Source organism: Lagopus leucura, unplaced genomic scaffold (assembly GCF_019238085.1).
Source record: "Lagopus leucura isolate 7727_CA_CO unplaced genomic scaffold, USGS_WTPT01 Super-Scaffold_100008, whole genome shotgun sequence".
Taxonomy (NCBI): Eukaryota; Metazoa; Chordata; class Aves; order Galliformes; family Phasianidae; genus Lagopus; species Lagopus leucura.
Genome location: NW_024962265.1, coordinates 25663195 through 25681354, shown reverse-complemented (window position 1 = coordinate 25681354; position 18160 = coordinate 25663195). Strand labels below are relative to the sequence as shown.

General features: G+C 40.3%; 1 protein-coding gene across 2 annotated transcripts in view; it reads left to right on the top strand.

Annotated features, from left to right (window-relative positions):
- Positions 1-18160, top strand: part of ZNF277 (zinc finger protein 277) — a 53968-nt gene that overhangs the window by 20901 nt on the left and 14907 nt on the right. For both annotated transcript variants that reach the window (XM_042872683.1, XM_042872684.1), the window contains exons 3-5: positions 2455-2543; positions 4316-4398; positions 16768-16859. In XM_042872683.1, coding sequence (XP_042728617.1) covers positions 2455-2543; positions 4316-4398; positions 16768-16859 — 264 coding nt within the window. The remainder of the gene's footprint in view (positions 1-2454; positions 2544-4315; positions 4399-16767; positions 16860-18160) is intronic.

Below are 18160 nucleotides of genomic sequence, written 5' to 3'. Positions count from 1 at the left end.
TTCATAAAGCGCATTCTAGACAATCAACTCTTCCATTTTTTTTTGTCTTATTTGTATAGGAAGGCATTGTTTCTACCACTATATGTTGTCCTAAAGCTGTATTATGTACAGAAGCTGCTCAGCACATGAGCTTTCATATTCTGGGGTGAAATTCATTTACCCTGTCTTAGGGATGCCAGTATTTCCCCACAGAAATCAGATTTAATCCTTAACTGTACTTCACAGGTCTGTGATCGACATGTAACTGTGACTCCTACAGCTGTGTCACTGATCACCTCAGCAGGATCACATTTGGCTTGCTTTCTTTTAATGTTCTGCAGTAGCTGGCACAGCCCCAGCTGGCTTGTGATTTCAGAGACCGGGCACTTGTTTGGCATTTTGCTTCCACACACAGGGATGTATGGTCCTGTCAGTAAGCTAGACAGTACCTACCAATTTGCAGCTAGCTCTACTGCAGTGTTTAGATGTTAGGTGGCTGATTTCTTAACTAGAAGGAGTTTTCTGGTAGGTCTTCCATGACAAGTTACTCAGCCAAAGACAGTAATTTGTGTCTAAGCTTTAAGATACAAAAAAATTAAATATTAGGATGAAATTTGGGAAGATAAAAGCCATATAAATCCTTATTCCAACATATGAATTTAATGTTGCTTAAAATTGGAGACTGATGCTTGTTTTTGTTTGGTTTTGTGCTGAAAGCAGCAGAACAAGAATTCAGTGTTCTTCGGAGATAATGCTGTTTTCTTCAAATAAATAAAGGGATCAGAACTGCTCAGTAATGGAATGCCAGTTTAAGAGCGCTTGGGGGATTTATTCTGGGTTACTAAAAATGTATTTGAAAACCACCTCTTCAAGAAAAAGTCAATTTAGATTTTTATTTATTTATTTATTTGCTGTTAATGCAATTGGAAAGTATCCAAATGTTATAGAAAATGGCCCCAGGATGGAAATCATGGAGTTGCTACTCTGAAGTATGTCTTCTATTCTTTGCTGCATCAATTATTAGCAAATTAGTCTAATACCGTGAATAAAAAGGCAAGTATAATCTAAGGTGTTTAACTGAAGTGTGGAAATTAAGGGAAATAAATACAAATACATAACATTATGTATATGTAATATATTCAGCAATGACTTACAACCAGTCTTAGTTACGCATTTATTGACTGAACAACAAGAGCTGAAGGGTCCAGAGAAGAGCAATGCTAATTTACAATTTTTTTTTCTTAAGCTGAGAAAAACAAACATAAGTTGGCAGTAGGAGAAAGGGTAAGAATGAGGGGAATGAGCTTTCAACACATGCATGATGTAGAGGTCACTGACCAGTTTTTCTCTCTATCTGGAAATGTGACAAGGTACTGGCATTGTCTGAGCATGGATTCTTTGAGTTAAGTTGCAGTCTTATGGTAGCAAGTTGCTTAAGCTTCATGGCATAGAAATTATGGTGTGATGAGTCTGTCTAAATGATGTTCACTTATTTCACTACAGGGGACAGATTAGGTGACATCTTGAAATCCTTTTGCACATTTATGTCTTAAAAACTCCAGGAGTTTTTATGATGGCATGTCAGTAAGAAACAGCCAGTGAATAGCTATCCTTTACCTGACCAACTCTGTTGTTATTAATGTCATGCACCAGTCATAAATATAAATGTAAACATACATTTAAGCATTTCCCAATTCATTATTATTATTATAAGCAGGGCTGTTTTATTCCTTTCATCATAGTACTGAGTGTGTAATTTTTTTGTTGTTGTTGTTAGACAGTAGCTTCTATTTCAGTGAGAGCCTAATCTCTGATGGGGTCTGTTAATGGTGCTATAACAAACTCTGATAGTGCAAGCATGCTTTTAAACAACTGTTGATGGGTTAAACTTTCAAGATGTGTTTAGAGCCTTCCTTATTCTGTCTGCTACCTCACCCCCCACTGCTTGGGGACTTCTTTTTTCTGTCTTCCTAGTTGTCTGCCAAGCTACAGCTTACAGTAACTCCACAGGAGACCTGCCAAGACATCACTTTTGACAAGCTGGTGTTTTTACTGAGTTTCAGATACTTGCCTGCATCTTACAGAACAGCAGCCTCAATATTTTGGGAATTTGAGAGTACTCTGTGGTATATCTTTTCAGTAAAGATGCACCTGAATGGCATATCTGTCTGAAGATATGAATAGGTCACAGTGTTCGTGTAAAGCTAAATGTAAGTCTTTCATTTTGGCAGGGTAGTTGAACCCAGGTTTAATGAAGCTGAGTAAATTTAATGAATTGGAAAACCAGATTAAAGGATGAAAATACTGAGAGAGGAATTAAAGGGGGAAAAAAAGAAGGAAAAAGAAACAACCCCAAACAACTCCACTGAGATCTCTAAGAATTTAGAGAATGAAAGACATGAGAGCAGATTAGTTGTTTATTAAACCTCTTTCATTCTTCTTTCTTCACTGATCATCTCCCCCTTATTTGTAAAGATACATCTCATATTGGAAGAAGAGGTTTGCAGAACAGCCTGTCACAGACTTTTGTAGTGTGATAAGAACAAATTCGGAAGCTCCCTTAGGTAAGTATACTGCTTATTTACTTTTGGCCAGATCTCATGATAATTACATGCTTTGATGCAGTCAGATATGAAATATCCTGACACGAGGTCAGAATACTGAAATCAGTTGCATATTTAACTGTACCCTTTTGAAGGATTTACTCAACTCCAGGCTTTAAACACTGCCAAACTGTGGCCAGTTGCACATCAAGGCCTAGAAGCAGTGCTGATCCTCATAATGGCTAGGGAGGCCTTGGTACCTACTGCATAAATAATCTCTGACTGTCCTGGAAATGTGGAGAAATGTGCACAGGGAACTATCTTCCCAAATTCACTCTGCTCACCACTATTGGCTTGTGCCACTGGCTTCTCCCAGGCAGCAGGGCCACAGTCACACATACATTACCGTTCTGTTCCTGTGCTTACTGCCCTGGAAATGTTAGGAGAAAATCCCTTCACACAGGGGTACAAGGCCTGTGATTTTCTGCACTTTGGCACAAGACCAGGGCTGTACTTCAAGGCTCTGGCCCTGTTTGACAATCCATGGTAATGTCAGAGTCTGATTGTACAAAAGAAGTTTTTCTCTTAAGTAGACCAAAACTTATTAAATGTGGGAATAAATTTCCTGTTGTGATCTTCACACCTTCTGTTCCAGGTAAATGTGTTTCTTTGGCTTCTCATATTATAACAGAAATACATAATTTACCTAAAAGCAGATAGGAGAATAGTAGGGCTTTTCTGCATCTTTAATGCTCTATGGAGAGCTCCTAAGAGAGGAAAAATGCATGCAACCAGTGCCAGAGATGGGTGGAAATGAAGTATTTTAATTGAAATGCATTTTAAGAAAATGGTTCTAGAAAATGTGGAAATCACTTTGAAGACTGTAATTACCTTTATCTCACATATGAATAATTTTGCTGCTGAAATTTTAACACCTACCACTCAATTTGAAAATTGTGGATCGAGCACCTGAAGGTCTTTGCCACAACTGTAATCCAGCAGTAGCCCCTCAAGAGAATAATGGGAACATTTTGTTAATTTTAATGATGAGCTCCTTGAAATGCAATAGCTCAGAAATCAGGAGTTTTGTCTTATTTCATATGGGGTTCTATGTAAAAAGATGGGGAAGTCTGAAATCTACCAAGTTTTAAGTGGTGAAAGGCTTATAAATAGTTCAGTCCACTAACCACATAACTCTTTAGTAAATATAACCTGTACGTATTTAAACATAAGATATGTATTTAAAAATGTCAGTATATGTTATTAAACAGTTGTAATGTATACTTGGAGATGGAATGTAATCTGACCGTAAAAGGTGATGTTGGCAGGGCAGTTACCACTGCAAATCAGTAATTATTTGGAAAATAAGTGAAAAATCTCACCTGAAAAATAGAGTTAAAAGTCATTTCATTTTTCTTTCATGCTGACCTTATACTGTGAGGAATATAAGTGATTAAAATTACTTTATGTCTCAAGAAGAACCAACATAAAAGAGAATAAAGGTGGTAGTGTGGAAAATATGTGCGAGACATTTGTCTTTGTACTGCGATATAAATGATGTAAATTCTATTCAGTTTGAGACCAGACACATATGTATAATGGCTGATATAAGGTTTTTTGAGTAATTGTGTACAAATATTTTAGCATGTTTCATTAAATTATGTAATTAAAATAGCTGACCTTTATAGATTTAAAAAGTCATTGCATCCGAGGTTTAGCTGATTATATACCACAAATGTTCAAAACTGCAGCAACCTCCCATGCCTTACCCACACTTCCTGATCTCTTAACAGAAGAACAGGACAATTATTTTCTTCTTTGTGATGTCTTACCAGAAGACAGATTACTTAGAGAACAGCTTCAGCAAAAGAGACTGGTAAGAAATTACATTTACTTCATTTTTAAGGTAAACAGTTCCACTGTATAAAACATAGGAATGTAGAGAGTGTTTTAAAGTTAAAGCATTTTTTGCTAAACTGTAAAATGATCTTTTTGTTTTTCTTAGTTCATTTCCTCAGCTTCTACAGAAAAGCACAGAAACTCCTTGTTCATAGATTTTTTCTGTGGAATAAATTTACAGGTTGAATGTGAGTGTTCCACAGGAGGGGAAAATATGCCCAGAGCACAAGAAAAGGCTGAGTGTGCTGAATGTTTTACTTCTTGAATCTGCAGTGCACTGACACACTATCTGTTGTGTATTCATTTACATCTAGAGAAATTAGCAAAATAAAACTCAGTGTGTAATATTGTGGAATGGTGAGGTAATACTTAAAAAATATTAAAGCAAGTTGTTTTCATGCTTTCAAACACTTTGACTCAAATTGCTTTAATTCACACTCACTCCCATGCACCGAGATGCATGATTGGAGGAAGTCTGGCCAGGATCATTTCTGACAGCTGTTGAATCCTCATGAAACCCTCTGGAGTTCTTGCCTGGTGATGACAATCTAGTTCTTTGGACAGATCTCTTGTATCTTAGGAGTTATCAGTTTTGATTGGGTAATCCTTTGGTTTTGGCTTTCACTGACTTCAGCTTCCATGAGTCTTACTCCAGGTTGCTGATCACTGTTCTGTTTTGTTTTGTCTTCTTGTTTGAAATACATTTATGTAGTCTGTTTTACTGCTTAGGCTAATTTAAAACATGAGCAAGAAGCTCATGTATAAACTCTTGTGTTCTTTAACATCTTTATCAATGACATCGATGATGGAATTGAGTGCACCCTCAGCAAGTTTGCTGACGACACCAAGCTGAGTGGTGCGGTTGACACGGTGGAAGGAAGGGATGCCATTCAGAGGGACCTCGACAGGCTAGAAAGGTGGGCCTGGGTGAACCTGATGAAGTTCAACACGGAAGAGTGCAAAGTTTTGCACTTGAGCCAGAGGAATCCCAGGCATCCATATAGACTGGAAGGAGCGGTCCTTGAAAGCAGCCCTGCGGAGGAGGACCTGGGGGTCTTGATAGATGAAAAACTTAACATGAGCCATCAGTGTGCCCTTGTCCTTGTGGCTTGGAAGGCAGATGGTATACTGGGCTCCATCAAAAGAGGGGTGGCCAGCAGGGACAGGGAGGTGATTGTCCCCCTCTACTCTGCTCTTGTAAGTAGAGCAGAGTACTGTGTCCAGGTCTGGAGCCCCTGGTACAAGAAAGACAGGGAGCTGCTGGAGAGGGTCCACAGGAGTGCCACTAAGATGATCAGGGGACTGGAGCACCTCCCCTACAAAGACAGGCTGAGGGAGCTGGCCTTGTGCAGCCTGGAGAAAAGAAGGCTGCGGGGTGACCTCATTGCAGCCTTTCAGTACCTAAAGGGAGCCTACAAACAGGAGGGAAGTCAAGTCTTTGAAAGGGCAGATAACTGCAGGACAAGGGGAAATGGTTTTAAGTTGAGGAAGATTTAGGTTGGATGTCAGGGGGAAATTCTTTACAGAGGGAGTGGGGAGGTGTTGAAACAGGCTCCCAGAGAGGTCGTGGATGCCCCATCCCTGGAGGTGTCCAAGGCCAGACTGGATGGGGCCCTGGTCTAATATTAAATGTGGAGCTTGGTGGCCCTGCATGTGGCGCGCCGCCCCGCCCCCCCCCCCGCGGGGAGCTTCATGATCCTTGAGGTCCCTTCCAACCCTGGCCATTCCGTGATTCTGTGAAACTCAAAAAGGGAAGAAGGTACACTAAGTGTGGAAATATTATTTCCACTTGGGAAGAATACAGGAATGTTGTCAGGGCCTGCAGGGATGCAATGAGGAAGGCTAAGGCCCGCTTGGAATTTGATCTGGCAAAGAAAGTCAAGGATAGAAAGGCTTTTCTAAGTATGTCAGTAGTAAAAAGAGGACTAGGGAAAATGTGGATACTGAATGAGATGGATTTCCAGGTAACACAGGATGCTGAGAAGGAAGAGATGCTGAACACCTTTTTTGCTTCAGTCTTTACTACTAAGACTGCTCCTCAGGAATTTCAGACCCTGAAGGTAGGTGAGAGAGTCTGGGGAATGGAAGACTTCCCTTTGGTCTATCTGGATACAGTCAAAGGCCATCTAGCCAAAATCAATGGACACAAATCCGTGGGCCTTGATGGGATGCACCCACATGTGCTGAGGGAGCCAGCATAGGTGACTGCTGAACTGCTCTCTGTCATCTTTGAAGGGTGTTGGAAAACAGAAGAGGTTCCTGAAGACTGGAGGACAGCCAGCATCGCACCGGTCTCAAAAAGGCCAGGAAGAAGCATCCAGACAATTACAGACCAGTCAGTCTCACCTTCTGTGATATCATAACCAGCTGGGTAGATGCAGAATGAGCAGTGGATATTGTGTACCTTAACTTGAGCAAGGCATTTGATGCTGTCTCACACAGCATCCTTGTAATGAAGCTCAGAAAGTGTGAGATAGATGAGTGAATATTGAGGTGAACTGAGAACCGGCTGACTAGCAGAGCTCAAGGGTTATATTCAGTGGCGCAGAGTCTAGTTGGCAGCCTGTAACTCATGGTGCTCCCCAGGGGTCAGTAGTTGGTCTTGTCTTGTTCAGCATCTTCATCAATGACCTGGCTGAAGGAATAGAATGCACCCTCAGCATGCTGGCTGATGAAACAAGGGGGGAAGAGTGACTGACAGCACCAGAAGGCTGTGCTGCCATTCAGCAAGACCTGAACAAACTGGATTGTTGGGCAGAGAAGAATCTGATGAGCTTTAACAAGAGCAAATGTGTAGTCCTGCACCTGAGGAGAAATAACTGTATGCATTAGTACAACTTAGGGGATGACCTGCTGGAGAGGAGCTCTACAGAGAAAGACCTGGGTGTTAGGTTGGCCATGAGCCAGCATTGTGCCCCTGTAGCCAGGAATGCCAGTAGTATCCTGGGGTGCATTAAAAAAGGCACGGCCAGCAGGTTGAGGGAGGTGATCCTCCCTATCTACTCTGCACTAGTGAGGCCACATCTGGAATATTGTGTCCATTTCTGGGCTCCCAAGTTGAAAAAAGTCAGGGATCTTCTAGAGAGTCCAGCGGAGGGGGACAAAGATGATTGAGGGCCTAGAGCATCTCCTATATACAGGACTCTTCAGCGTGGGACTCTTCAGTCTGGAGAAGGGAAGGCTGAGAGGGCATCTCATGACTGTTTATAAATATCTTAAGTGTATGAGTCAATAGGGATGCACTTATTTCAGTGGCAAGCAACAATAAAATAAGTGTCAACAGGCAGAAACTGGAACTAAGAAGTTTTGTAGTAATGCAAGTAAGAACTTCTTTACTGTCAGAATGATAGCATTGGAACAGGCTGCCCATAGAGGTTGCAGAGTCTCCAGGCCACAGAGATGATAAAGGACCTGTATTACCTCTCTTATGAGGAAAGGCTGAGTGACCTGGGTCTGTTCAGACTTAAGAAAAGAATACTCAGAGAGGATCCAATCAATGTCTATTAACATGGAAGGTGTGGGAGGCAAAGGGACAAGGCCAGACTTTTCTAAATGGTGTGTGGCAATAGGACAAGGGAAATGGCTACAATCTGAAGTATAGAAAGTTCTGCACAAACATGCGTAAGAATTTCACAGTAAGGGTGATGGAGCACTGGGATGGGCTGCCCAGAGAGGTTGTGAAGTCTCCTTCTCTGGGGATGTTCAAGACCTGCCTGGATGCCTACCTGTGCAACCTGGTCTGGGGAGTCTGCTTTTGTAGGGGCGCTGGACTTGATGATCTCTAGAGGTCCTTTCCAGCCCCTAAGTTCTGTGATTCTGTTTTTCTGTGATTCTGTGAGATATTCAAGACCCATCTGGATACCTACCTGTGCAAACTGCTGTAGGGACTCTGCTTTCACAGCGTGTTGGACTCGATGACAGCTTGAGGTCCCTTTCAACCCCTACAATTCTGTGATCCCTGTGATGTTTCGTCAAATTCAGAAGAGTGCAAGGCTTTAGCCCAAAGCAACTGCTGCTTAGTTAAGTTATGAAAGGAAGAGTTACACATTCTTACTGTGGTGTGAAATAGCCTTTGCTATAAACACTGCTTTGAGTATCAGAATTTTATCTTGAGTTTTTACAGAAAGTTTTTGTGAAATCAAGCTGCTGCTGTAGTTGTAGCTAAAGGATTCACAGCTTTAGTTAAAGCATTAAAGTCTGTTTAGTTTTTTATTTCCTTTACTGCAGTCTGAGTGTTGACTTGCAAGTTAAATACTTATTTTGCTTTGCAAAGCCTTTTACCTCGGGACAAGTGAAGCAATGAAGAGTGAGCTGGCAAGTGGGCTCATGTGAGTTGCACAGAATAAAGACCAGAACCGCAAAACTGCCAGTGATTTTGCTGCAGTCTTTGAACCCTAACTGCTGTCTCCAACAGTAGGCTCAAACAAGGACAAATGCTATCTTTAAAATGTGCTAGCTACAGCACCAGATAGGAATATTTTAGGCTTTATTGCAGCAGGAGAGCTAGCCAAGGTGGATGTCATGCCGAGACATTATGGTGACTGTGATGTATTGAGAGAGACCAAGGAACGAGTCTATCTAGGTTAGAGTGCAGCTCGCTAAAATAGCTGACAAGGCTGTGTAATAAAAAACAGATATGTTTTTTTGCAAAAACACAGTTTTGATAAAAGAATTACTGGTTGTGAAGATCAGTAGTGGAAACAGGCAAGGCAGTCTGGAGTCAAAACTCAAGATAGTGGGAAAGGCAATTTCATTATAAGTTCTTGGGGTTATCTTTAAGATTTTTCTTTAAAAAAGTAAAAACCCCAAACCTACTTTCTGAAAATGTACACTTCCTACCACAGCGCCGACCTTGTGTTGCTGTCATGTTCACATGAATGGTAGTTTTAGGTAAAGAGGCTGCAGTTCCACCCTGAATAGTAGTCTTCACAAGAATTGGAGGAGGGATAAAGAGATGTTTAAAATACAGAGCTGTACCAATTTCCTAGCGTGAGTTGCTTCTATTATCTCCAATTTTTCACAAGCTTAAGCTGGGATAAGAAACTGAAGGTATGCACTGAAAGAGATTGAGATGCTAGTCTGATATGGCCCATTGCACCATCTGAAGGACTTACAGAGCAGTTAACGATAATGTTAGCATGTCAGTACCTACATGGTTGAAATTCAGTAGGTCCTCTTTCCCTATTTGACGTTCTATATTCAGTGACTTTTCTCAGGCACTTTGGAACTTTGCCCATCCTCCACAGGCTTTTGAAGAACTAACAGTCAGAAATTTGTTTTATCTAATTCCATGACTCATCAGTACATTCCAAAAGATTTGAATATATACAACTTTGAGCGTTAAATCCTTTTTTAGGTTTTGTTTGTCTGCTTCTTCTAAATGCATTTTATTTATGGTCTTAACATAATTAACCTTTTCTGTGAAGACTAAAGTCCTAGGAGTTGGAGGCATTCCTGTTGGTCTCTTACTGCCTTAAGGAATAAGGTAGTTTGCTGCTTTTATTTGCTGTTTGCTTCCAATGGATGAGGAGGGTGATGTTTTCTACTACTGCATTTTACTGTGTTAGCCAATCTTAATCTTCTTTTGCTCCTCTTAGTTCCAAAAAACTTTATGTCCAGCTTTAGCATGGTAGTTCAGTGTATAATTCAGTCTACATAGTAGTTCAGCTTATAATATGTAGTAGTTCAACATATAGTTCAGCCTGTAGTGTACATCTACTGCAATTCACCCTTCTTTTTCCTTTCCATCATCTTTGCATAGTTATTTAGTTTTTGTCATATCATGAAAATCTTACTCTCTTTTCAGATTGAGTCAGATTCTTGAACAAGCAGTAAGAATGTCTTCCATATCATTGTCACAGGGCCCTTCGAACAAGAGGGGCAGCTAAGGAAGCGGTCCCTTATGGCTATTCCAATTAGTCTTTGCCATTGGTTATTTAGAACCCGAGCTCTGCAGTCAAGACTGGAATCTAGGGTGTAAGGAATGAAAAGTCATTTTGCCTGTTTCTGAGAGGCAGTTTGCCATATAAAGCAAGTTAGGAGACTGAAGATTGTGGAGATAGAACTAGAATACTCTTAATTTCTACACCAGGGGGACAGCCTCTCTTAGCTGATGGTAGATCATTACCCCGTTGTTTTATCTGTTTCCCAGAAGCAGGTTTCCATGACATCATCCTTCATTTCTTAGTCTTTGATATGCAGTTCTGTCTGTCCAGCCAGCAGGGCTCTGTTTATGAAGTTCCAGAACTATGTATGAGTTTTCAAATTCACTGCATTGTGAGGGAAAGCACAAGAAGTAGTCAGCAAACACGTCTGTGTTGTTGGTATGACAGCTGATTTCAAAGATGTTGAGCGCTGTATGGGCTGGAGGTCCTATCCTGACAAACACAAATATTTCCTTGTACCTTAAGCTCTTTCCTGAAGCACTTCTCCAGCAGGTGTCTGATAATGTTAAAGAAAAGGCACCCTGCATGAGGTGGCATTGAAGAGGATTCAGTAATGATTACAGATCTTTTTTTTTCTGTACTCAGGAGGCAATAGAGTAATGTGTGAAGTGGCAGAATCGAACTCAGAGATCTGTAAGGAGAGAAGATAAATATAGAAGTTAGGATGCAGGTTGTTGATAGACAGCTATGATTGCATGTCTTTATACAAATATAAAGTTTCTGACACCATAATTCTTCATATAACTTTTTTTTTCCCAGCAGCCACAAGTACAACCTGAAACTCATCAGCCAATCTTTGAGGAAACTGTAGGCACAAAAACAAATTTAAATCTCTTACTCTAAAAATAGTTTATCCTGAAGGTATATATAATTGTCAAACTTGGCAAGTGTTTAGAGTCTCAGCTCTCACCAGTCCCAGTATTTGTCACTAAGTGCTGTACAGTTGGATTTGTGGGTTTTTGGGTTTTTTTCACTGGCAGTAAAGTATGTAAGCAGCTTCTTGTGATATGTCAGCATGATTCTTTTATTTTGTTGTGTTACTTTTTTTTAAGCCAGAATCTGTTTCACCTGGTTCCTTTGCCTACAGCAGTAGCTAATTTCTCAGAACACAGCAGGGAAGTGTAACTCTTACTTAAATTGGAAGAAACTAGAACTAAAGCCTCACACTGTGTATTTGAGAGATCACCTAGGAGGCCTTGATAAAATATGTATCTTCTTGTCTCGATCTGTTGTTATTCAGATCCAAATTCACACCCACTTGCTGCCTGTTGTAATATCATATTTCCTAGGCAGACAGTCTGATTTCAGTAGTATTAATGAGTCAGTTATCATAGCAGCAGAGAGCGTGGCTTGTAATTTTGCACTCTTTGGAGCAGGGAGTGTGGCAGCATGTTCAGTGCAGCAGGACTCTGCTGATTCAGATGTTTGTGTGCTTCACACTCAAACCATTGGGCAAGTTTCTTCTTCAAAGAAGCATTTTCAGACATACTACCTCCCCAGGGAATGTATAGTTTATAAAAAGCTTTAGTTGAAATTTCTGTAAAATGCTAATTTGCATAACATTCTATCTTTCTAGTCTCTTGCCTAGAGAGTTTAAGAGCAGAGGTCCAAAACTGGCAAGACAGATGCCAACAAGAATCCTGACACTTCAGAATTGTCTTTCTGTAGTCCAACCCAGTACTGAAATACTCGCATAAAGCTGTGTATGCTTCATTCTTTGGACTGATTTTAGACTGTCTTGTCAGAGTTCAGGGCCATAAACTTTTTTTTTTTGTCCAGAACATCTTAAAAATGAAGATACACTGCTGCAGGTTCCATTTTACAGGCTGAACTGCAGATTCCAGTCTTTCACTTCACAAATGGTTCCTGGACTGAGGAACAATAAGTTCTCATCTCGTTGCAGCCACAATTCACTGCAGGATCTTGTCCCAAACAAGTGTGCAGTGTAATCTACCTCTAGCTTACAGCTAGAGAAGTATGTTCTTTGTATGTTTTGCCTTAATTTCTTTCCTCTCAGAAGTGCTGTATTTATAGAAGACAGGATTTTAGAGAAAGAATTAATTGTTTTTGTCAGACCAACTGATGTACTTGGAAGAAACAGGCAGACCACCAGTTTCTTAAGGTTGCCCACAAGCAGCAAAGCTTGTGCAGAGTGAGTAGTTGTGAATAGTTGTTCTGTGTAATAGACCAGAGCTATGCATTTAAAAGGTTAATTGTTTGTTAGTGAAGAATTGTATGCTAAAATGCAGTGGTCTGCAAGCAGTAAAGACAACTTAGCACCTCAATAACAGTATAGGATGGAGAGAGGGGTAGCAGGATCAGAAAAGTCTTATGTGTTTCAAAATTAATTGTCCTGACTCCCTGGCTTTTGGTTCCAATGGAGCTGGTACTCAATCTTACCTTTTGAAGGTACATCTTGAAGGTGTTTTGAAATACAGACAAGAAACAAAATAATTGTTTGGAGAAAAGTGCTTTCTAGCTTAACTATGCATTTTTCATCTCTCATTATCAGTGTGAATTCTTGCTGATGCACAGTGCTTAAGCAGTTTTGGAAGAAAAAAAACTGGTAATTTCATCCAAAACATTGCTTCCAGAGAGAGGAACAGGCACATTTTTCAGAAACATTTTAAATTGCCACCTCCCATGAGCAAGACTGAACTCCTCATAACCTCAGACTTAGCATGAGAATGTGTGTGGCATTTTTGATACTCTAGGTTACTAATTTTAATGCAAATGATCAAATTTCTTTTGTATTAACAGCTTAGAGTGGTGATATATTTAAAGATAATTGTCCTGCTATAAACACTTGTACATCCTTGCTATGTTCTTTTTGCTTGTTTTTGATTTTTTTTTCTTTTTTTAGTTAAAACGCAGCAGAGATATGATTTTATACTTTGTCTGGATTGGTTCTTTATGGTAGATCAGCCATATACTGAAAACTGTATAACTGCAAGCTGTAGAAGAGTCTGTGCCCACAGAGAAAAAAGGGAATTGGATTAATGGCTGTTTCACAAGTAGTTTGACAGTCTTCAGTGAAGTAATGCCTTTTTTTTAGTGTGTCACACAGTATGATGGGAAGATTGAAAAATGAATAGCTGACAAAACTGCTGAGAAAAGATAAAAAGAGATGGGCATCAGGAATTATTCATCTAACAGTATCAATATTGTACACTAATTGCCTGAAATCAGACTCTGGCATTTGGGTCACTTTACTGTTCTGGTGTTTTGGAATATCTTCTCTGCCTGTACTCAGCTCTCATTCGTTGTGGGAAAATAAAATTAACATATGTTCAGTGTGTTATCTGTTTGCCTTTTCCTTGAGTAACTTTGTCTTCTTATTCTCTGACACTTTGATAGGATACAGTGTCCTAAAAACTTTTGGAAAATCCTCATGACTGAAATGTTTTTGGTTTTGTTTTTTTTTTCTTAATATAACAAATATGACATAACAGTTCTAACAGTTTGGAAACTGTTGTAGGTAATGAAGTAAATTGTTCATTTCTTGCCTCACAATTTGAGTTCAAATTTGGCTTAAATTGTGAAGCTGAGCATCTTTCCTTAGAAAGACCATAGAAGTTTTGTACAAAACTCTAATTGCTGTATCCCGTCAAAGTACCAGGAATGGAATGAAAGGCTGTTTGGGAGTGTCCTTAGGGAAGAATACTGTACTTGATTTGAGCTACTGCTTTCAGTTCCTCACCTCTGCAAGTGCCAGAATTGGTTTCTGTCAGAGAAAGTACCTGCTAGCAATGAATGATACGAACAAATAAAAGGAGTGTCTACATTGGAAAATATTTTTTAAATTCCACCTAGAAAATTTGTAAAACAGTGGTGCTATGTTAGACAAGGCCTCTTAGCTGCCAGGCGTGTTCGTGTAGGGGGAAACCAGAAGGCTGAAGAGCAGAGTAAGAAGAGCAGCATCTAACTGAAGGATGCAGTGCTATTCTCATTCCCCCTCAGGCATAGCTGTGAATCACAGCTCCCCAGGGCTCCGGTAAGTTTGTAGGGAGTGGGAATCTGCAGTTATGTGGCCAAGTGTCAAGTACTGTAGAACACTTCTTTCACAGTAGAGTACAATTAGTAAGCTGTGATAAAATGTCATTAGTGGGTGAGGAAGTTGCTGTCCTAACACTCAATTTGTATGTGATATCTTTTGATTTCCTTATAGACTGTTTCTAGCGTGTTTTGCAAGTTATATAAGCTACATGTCAATGCCTTCAAATTCGAGGTTAGCAAAACTGTGTGAGACATGCTGCTAAGGGAAGAGAGGTGACAGCTCAGAGTACCAGCAAAAGCTCCAGTTCTCACTGCTGTGCTATGGGATGCTTACTGCTCATGTGGAGCACGGATACTCCTACTTAATTGCATCTCTACTGAAGGACTCTCACAAGACATGTTATGCTCCACTTATCTTTTCCAGTCTTTTTTTTTTATCTTTTTTTGTTTATTTGTTGACATTTTGAATAAAACTGCAGGATATCTGAGGATATGGTCTGGAATTTGAGTAGGTATTGCTGAACATGACTCCAACAAAAAAGGCATGTCTTGTTGTGTGAAATGAATAAGAACGCCCCCGTATTTGCATCTGAAGAGTTGACAGAATCTTAGCTGATGCACAGTAGATAAACACTTGAATATTTTGATTGAATACAGGCTGTAAAATGGTCTAAGACATGGTGCATTCTTCCCCCCTGGCTTGTGTCAGAAATAGTGTTGCCAGCAGGAGCAGGGAAGTGATCATCCCTCTGTTTTCAGCCCTGGTGATGCCACACTTATGTTCGGTTTTGGGCCTTTCACTACAAGGAAGACACTGAGGCCCTGGAGCGTGTCCAGAGAAGGGCAACAAAATTGGTGAGGGGTCTGGAGCACAAGTCTTATGAGGAGCAGCTGCAGGAATTGGGATTATTTAGTCCGTAGAAGAGGAGGTTCAGGGGCTACCTTATAGCTCTCTATAACTACCTATAAGGAGTTGTGCTGAGGTTGGTTGGCCTCTTCTCCCTCATAACTAGCAATAGAACTAGAGGGAATGGCCTCATTGCAGGAGGGTAAATTCAAGTCGAATGTTAGGAAAAAAATTTTCTCCCAGAGAATGGTCAGGTGCTGGAATGAGCTGCCCAGGGAGGTGGAAGAGTCACCGTCCCTGAAGGTGTTAAGAAACATTTGGATGTTGTACTGAGGGATATGATTTAGTGAAGAAATATTGGTGATATGTGGACAGTTGGACTGGATGATCTTGGAGGTCTTTTCCAACCTTGGTGATTTTATGATTCTCTAATTTATTTGCCCAGCATCAGCCTACTGAAATCCCTCGGTGCCATAGTAGGCTGACTTGCACAACCAGGCAACTTCCAGCACATGTGTGATGCAGCACATACCTGTTATGGAGTTTACCTGCTGGACATAGCTTAATGTGAACTTACAGACTGTAGGCCAGTTTGGGTTTTAATCCACACAAAACAGTACAGAAGAGGTAGGTCAGAAACACAAAGCCTCACTATTGCAGGCTTGAAGGAGATAGAGAGATTGAGAAAATCTCCTAAAAAATTCAGTCAGGATCCCAAACATTGGAGAACAGAGAGTAGCCTGTCTGCATAGCGCAGAAAATAAACGCATGACCAGTTGTCAGTTCTTAAAACATAAGCACAAGGCAGTGTACTGTTAGGCTGAAGATGTGCAAAATTGTAATCCAAACACTGACTCCCTCATGTCCCAGATGATCAAGGCCTTTCCATCTGAAGTGTAAGGTAACCTGTCAGTAGAAACGTGTCACTTGCTATGTGATTTTGTTTTTGTTAGGAAAATTGTGGTCAGCTGTTGTGAAGTGTCTAGCCAATTGCTCTAAGTTAAACAAGGCTTGTGGTAAAGGTGATTAATCAGCTTCTTTCCTATGAGTTTATTGCATGTCGCAGTTCCTTGCAGAAACCACCATACTTTGTCATCATTCTTTGTCAGGAAGAGGTCTACTAGACTGCTTGTGATTAGATGTGTAGAGGGAACATTATCATTCCAATGGGGTTTATGTGGTTACCCAGAAACTTGCTCACTGATAGCAGGGATAAATCTGAACCTAAGAAGAGACAATGAGGTGTTATGTTCTGTAAACAATCATTCAAATAGCTGCGTAAAGTATCTCCATGAGTTGTATTTTCTTCCACAGAACTTGCACAATACTAGAATTTTACTGGAACTGCACTGGAGCACACAATGCATTTGGAAAATCTACTGTTTATTTTGTGAGGAAATTCCCCCTCCTCCAATACTAACCTCAGGTTTCTGTCAGCACATTTTCATTTTGTATGGTCATTGGTAACAGTAAGGATAAAGAGGTATAATACTTCCGTGATAAAATGATTATTATTTTTTATCTCAATAACTGTGTCTGTTTGTTTTTTTTTTCATAGAGAGACATTCTAGAACAGCAACAACGAGAGAGATATGACACAAGTTTTCATAGCATGTGTATGTTCTGTGATCAAGAATTCACGGGAAATAGGTTTGTTTATCGATCTGTTTGCTTTTAGTTTATTTTTTCACATCTGCTCAGCTTTTTTGTTTATGGTTTTAACATTGTCAAGCCAGTTAGTAGAGTCATTGGCTAGAATTCTTTTGGGGTTATTGTTTAGGTATTTCTTTCAACTGCTATTTTAAGTGGACTCTTCCCACTTCTCAGTCCTTTAATTATTCCAGTACAACTTTGTGTAATTATATGGTAAGCTGGAGATGAGAACAAAACCATTCTGAAGAGATAGTTTTTCAGCAGTTGTTTTGGTGTCCAGAAGAGCAGTTTAAGCCAGTATGGGTGATAAAAAAAAATACATTTATCCAGTAACACATTTTCCTGCTTATATTCACACTGGTTTGACAATGTTTAAACCTAGAATAAAAAAGAGAAAAGGAAAAATACAGAATCACGAAATGGCTCGGGTTGGAAGGGACCTCCAGGATCATGAATCTCCCACCCCCCTGCCACAGGCAGGGCCACCAATCTCCCCATTTAATACTAGACCAGGCTGCCTAGAGCCCCATCCAAACTCGCCTTGTACACCTCCAGGGATGGGGCATTCACAACCTCTCTGGTCTGCCTATTCCAGCACCTCCCTACTCTCTGTAAAGAACTTTCCCCTGACATCCAACCTAAATCTTCCCTCCTTCAACTTAAAACCATTTCCCTTGTCCTGCTGTTATCTACCCTTTCAAAAGAGTTGATTTCCCTCCTGTTTATAGGTTCCCTTTAGGTACTGAAAGGCTGCAATTAGGTCACTCTGCAGCCTTCTTTTCTCCAGGCTAGATTAGATTGAGAATAGATTGAGAATGGAGTGGTTTGTAGTACTGGTCAAGTACCAGCAGAAGCTGCATTCACTTTTTTATACACAGTTTCTACTGGAGAAAGTGAGTATTGCTCCTGAATGTTTGACTGCATGGGTAGCTCTGGTCGTCTGAAAATATAGAATCTGTGGTCATGTCCCTGCAGATCTTCCCAGTTTGGAGTGAGTATCCTATTCTCTTTACTGACAAATTTAGTGAATGAACTTCAGATCATTCAGCACCCAAGATCATTGCTTTCTGCTTACTCTTGGATCTGACAGAGTATGTGGTTTGCAAATTGCACTTGGACTGTGATGAGAGGAAGTTTCAGCAGTGTCTGTGCTTGGATTTTTCTCTAGTCCCTAAAAGCAGAAGCTGATGAATAGAGATGTCAGACACCAAAGTAATTAACCAGTGCACTTCTATTAGAAGAATATCTTACTTTAATATTCATTGTGTTCATGAACCGTTTTACCCTACTGATGATGT